At 35.2% G+C, this 4,296-nt stretch overlaps 1 protein-coding gene across 1 annotated transcript in view; it reads left to right on the forward strand.

The window, feature by feature from the left end:
• The window catches only part of Wnt2 (Wnt oncogene analog 2), a 33,942-nt gene extending 31,629 nt beyond the window's left edge, over positions 1-2,313 (forward strand). The window contains exons 4-6 of the mRNA XM_068378368.1: positions 150-305; positions 705-876; positions 1,617-2,313. Of these exons, the coding sequence (XP_068234469.1) occupies positions 150-305; positions 705-876; positions 1,617-1,768 (480 nt within the window). The 3' untranslated portion in view covers positions 1,769-2,313. The remainder of the gene's footprint in view (positions 1-149; positions 306-704; positions 877-1,616) is intronic.
• The last annotated feature ends 1,983 nt before the right edge of the window (positions 2,314-4,296 follow it).

The raw sequence follows: 4,296 nt of genomic DNA on the forward strand, positions 1-4,296 counted from the left end.
TCAAAGAATATTCTGATAAAGATTAGTCATGCGTATTGACTCCCAAGCAAAACCTTCTTAAGAAATTTCTTTAGATTCTTCATTGATTTTTATTCCTACAATTAAGGGGTCGGTTGCCTGATGCATCCTAATCATTCATTTCCAAACAGGCTCTTCGTAGGACCCTGAGAACCGAATGCAAGTGCCACGGAGTGTCAGGCTCCTGCACTATGAAAACCTGCTGGAGGACGCTTCCTTCCTTCAACACCATAGGCAAGCATCTCCTGCAGAAGTATTATTCAGCGAAACGTGTCATCGCTAAAAAGGTAAGGCTATGAACTCCTGGCACTCCTGTAATGAACTATCATGTAGGGTGATATTACTTTAATACATTGGAAAGTCTTTATAGAGTTATAAGAGGATCCTACATTGATATGAAAGTAAAGAAAGTAAAGAAAATTAGTGAGAATTAAGAATATGGATTTCAACATATTCCCCAATTCAAGACAATGTTTTATTTAATGTATCAGATTGAGGGTGTAAATCTATAATACAAACATTGGTTAAACACGGGGCATATAGCAACTTAATGGTTTTGTAACCTCATAAGCCATCAATTCATTGTAAGAAGACAATATGGACCCATATTCAAATTTGATTTAGAAGACACCCTAAAGGTAAACTTTCAATTACATATAACCAAATAATAAAAACACTCTTTCCAGAGCCCGAGGAGATCGAACCCATCCTTGAAGCTACACAGAGGCAAAAGGCGTTCCAGGAAACCGAGGTCCTCGGACCTGGTCTATTTGCAAAAGAGCCCGAACTATTGTGAGACAAATCCAGCCACGGGATCGCTCGGGACCGTAGGGCGCAGATGCAACAGAACTTCGAAAGGTACATTTGTTATTATCATCATTATTAGCTAAGCTACAATCCTAGTTGGAAAAGCAGGATGGTACATGTCCTTGGGTGCCAACAGGGAAAATAGCCCAGTGAGGAAAGGAAATATGTAAATGAATAAACTATACCTGAAAAGTAATAAATTAAAAATATAAAATATCTTCAGATCAGTAACAACGTTAAAATAGATTTGTCATACACAAACAACGAAGCGAGACTTATGTCAACCCATTCAACATGAAAACATTCACTTCAAGTTTGGACTTCTGAAGTTCCACACATTCAGCTGCCAGATTAGGAAGATCTTTCCACAGTCAGGAGACAAATGGAATAAAAAATCTAGAATACCGTGTAACGTTGAGCCTTCTGATGGAGAAGGCAAGACTGTTAGAATTAACAGCAATCTAGGATGGTGAAGTCATGGAAGATCTAAATACAGAAGATCAGAATTTGATGTATGTAGATATATTATACGGTACCTAAGGTGACCTAAGTCCCTAACATATTGAGATAATCAAACTGATCTTACAAGACACAAATTGCAAGAGACAGGAAAGTAAAGTATATGAGTAATACATATCTTACAGTTAAACATTAGTATGATAGAGCAAATCGGGAGTTGTGATATAGTGTCAAACAGGTTCACGTAGGTTTCTTTAACACATTCCTTGTAAGTCTCTCAAAATTCATAAATAACTTTTACAGTTCCCACTACTCAAATTCCTTCTTTGCAGATCCAGATGGATGCGACCTCATGTGCTGCGGCCGGGGTTACAACACGCACCAGTACATCCGCAAGTGGAAATGCAACTGCAAATTCCACTGGTGTTGTTACGTCCACTGTCACACCTGTCAAGAGGAAACGGAAGAGTACACCTGCAAGTGACCCAGGCCTCCTGGAGATAACCCCTTATTTCTTCTGGGTGACGACGACGACGCCCATTATCCATAGGCACCGCCGTTGGCACAGGCGATCGTCCGAGAACGAACACTTCTAACCTGACTCGTTCTCTGAGCAAGGGGTTGGCATTCCAGGGCAGAGAAAGAGAGGATGGCAGAGAGTGCTGTACTGCCATGCCAGAAGGAATATACTGGTGTCGATTTTTTATTCTTCGGTAGTCGTAGTCTCTAAATGGTGTGTTGTCTCATGTTAGTGACTTCTGAGCTTATTTACTATTTTATAGAGTGCCTGACATTTGAAAAATACCTATTAGTTATAATGGTATTTTTTACGTTGCTTATCAGCTGTAGACCATTCTTTGAAAACATACTCGAGACATAATGGAAGAAAATTATTGTAGTTCAATGTTAAATGCACCGATAGTTACATCAATTCAAGGTACACTGGCCAACATAAATTTGGAAAGAAAAAAAAAAGATATTCAAGGTAAAGGTGACTATTACAGAGTGACTGGAGTGGATTGTCAATTGATCAGATTGATCAGAAAATCATTACAAAAAATGTGACTTGCTGAACAGAAATTTCATGACAATGGTTGTATGTTCCTTATTGTTCATTCAAATAAGGATAGTGAACAGTGTCAGGTGTGAGATGATGTGAAAAAGTGAGCAATTTATAGGTAAAGTTTTAATTAGCAAAGGCGTAAAATGCCAGAAGAGGTCTTAAGCTGCATTGCTAGGTAACCTAACCTAACAAAAAGGCTAGAAAAAGTCCAAAATACATGTGAAATAATGACATTATCAAGAGAAGAATTCCATCAGTGTGGGTCAAAAGGCCTCTGAGAATCTTCATGTGGACAAGCTATTAGCAGAGAACAGAAAACAAGAGAAAAGGAAAATATGGATAATTTAGTCGGAAGATGATATGAAAAGCTGTAAATATTTTCTAATTGCTAATTGCTGTTCATTAGGAGCTATTTACCAAATTTCAAGTTATGACCAGTGATGCTATGTAGTTTTGAATCCTCTTTGCAAAGTAGCTTTGTCGCTTTATATTTTAAAGGAGTCTTTATTAAAGTTATTTGCATAATATATGAATCGACGCAAGCCGTATTTAGGAAGACTTGACTGTAGTAACTGTACTTAGTTCTTCCATCAGTTATTAGCTATAGAACTACAGCAGATTATTCGACCTTTAGTTCTTCCATCAGTTATTAGCTATAGAACTACAGCAGATTATTCGACCTTTTTTCGACCTCGAAGTTCAATTCCCTGTCGAAACTGGGGTAGCTATCACCCAATCAATTCTCAGTGAACTATAATCAATCATATTTACTTATGGTCAGAGTTCAATTCCCTGTCGAAACTGGGGTACCTATCACACAATCAAATCTCTGTGAACTATAATCAATCATATTTACTTAGTTCAAAGTTCAATTCCCTGTCGAAACTGGGGTACTTATCACACAATCAAATCTCTGTGAACTATAATCAATCATATTTACTTAGTTCAAAGTTCAATTCCCTGTCGAAACTGGGGTACTTATCACACAATCAAATCTCTGTGAACTATAATCAATCATATTTACTTATGGTTACGAAAGCGCTGCATTAACTTGTAATAAATTCTTTTCTTTGTTTTAATCTTGTAGAAATCTTATGCTTAACTTCATTTAAAGTATCAGTTATCTTTTGTTTTTTCTTATTGGTAAAGTTTGTCAAAAGTTAATGTGAACTTGAAATTTTGTAATGGAGATCAGACGATGGAGATCAGACGACCAAGGAAAATGAATGTAATTATAATAAAAAAATATCTCGATCCTGTTATTCACTGAATAACTGTAAGATGTATTAATACAGTTCATGACCTGCCTTTCAATTCTGGATTTTGAAGAGATGACAGTTAATAAAATTATTGTTTCTGTACAATGACAAATATTTTTTTTTATTCTTGTCATTAACTTTAACCTTAGTTTACTCTAGAGTATATAACTTTCAATAAAATCAATTGCTATTCAATATAAAAAGCTTCATTTTGGAAGATCTTTTCAGTTTTTTAAGAGAAATCCCACATTAAAAGATTAGTTGCCGATGTTAGAAAAAAAAAATTTTATAATTATAAATTACACCCAAGAAATGTAGCTACTTACTTCATTCTCTTTTACATTTTTCTTACCAACACAACATTTAGGCATAGGTTGACTTGGACACTTCTTAAGAATCAGAGCAAATAAAATTGTTATTCATCTAAGTTTAATCTATTTTTTATTTGATCTAAGAGAAAGTACTGATTAGATATTCATTGTTTTTTTACGAGGCCATAAAAAAAATCTTTAGAATATAAGAAATGGTGATAAACACGTGCTCTCAAATTCTTAAAATTAAAGAAATGGTGATAAACACTTGTTCTCGAATTCTCTAGAATAAAAAAAAAAGGTGATAAACACTTGTTCTCAAATTCTTTAGAATAAAAGAAATGGTGATAAACACTTGTTCTCAAATTCTTTAGAATAA

This window comes from Palaemon carinicauda, chromosome 8 (assembly GCF_036898095.1).
Source record: "Palaemon carinicauda isolate YSFRI2023 chromosome 8, ASM3689809v2, whole genome shotgun sequence".
NCBI lineage: Eukaryota > Metazoa > Arthropoda > Malacostraca > Decapoda > Palaemonidae > Palaemon > Palaemon carinicauda.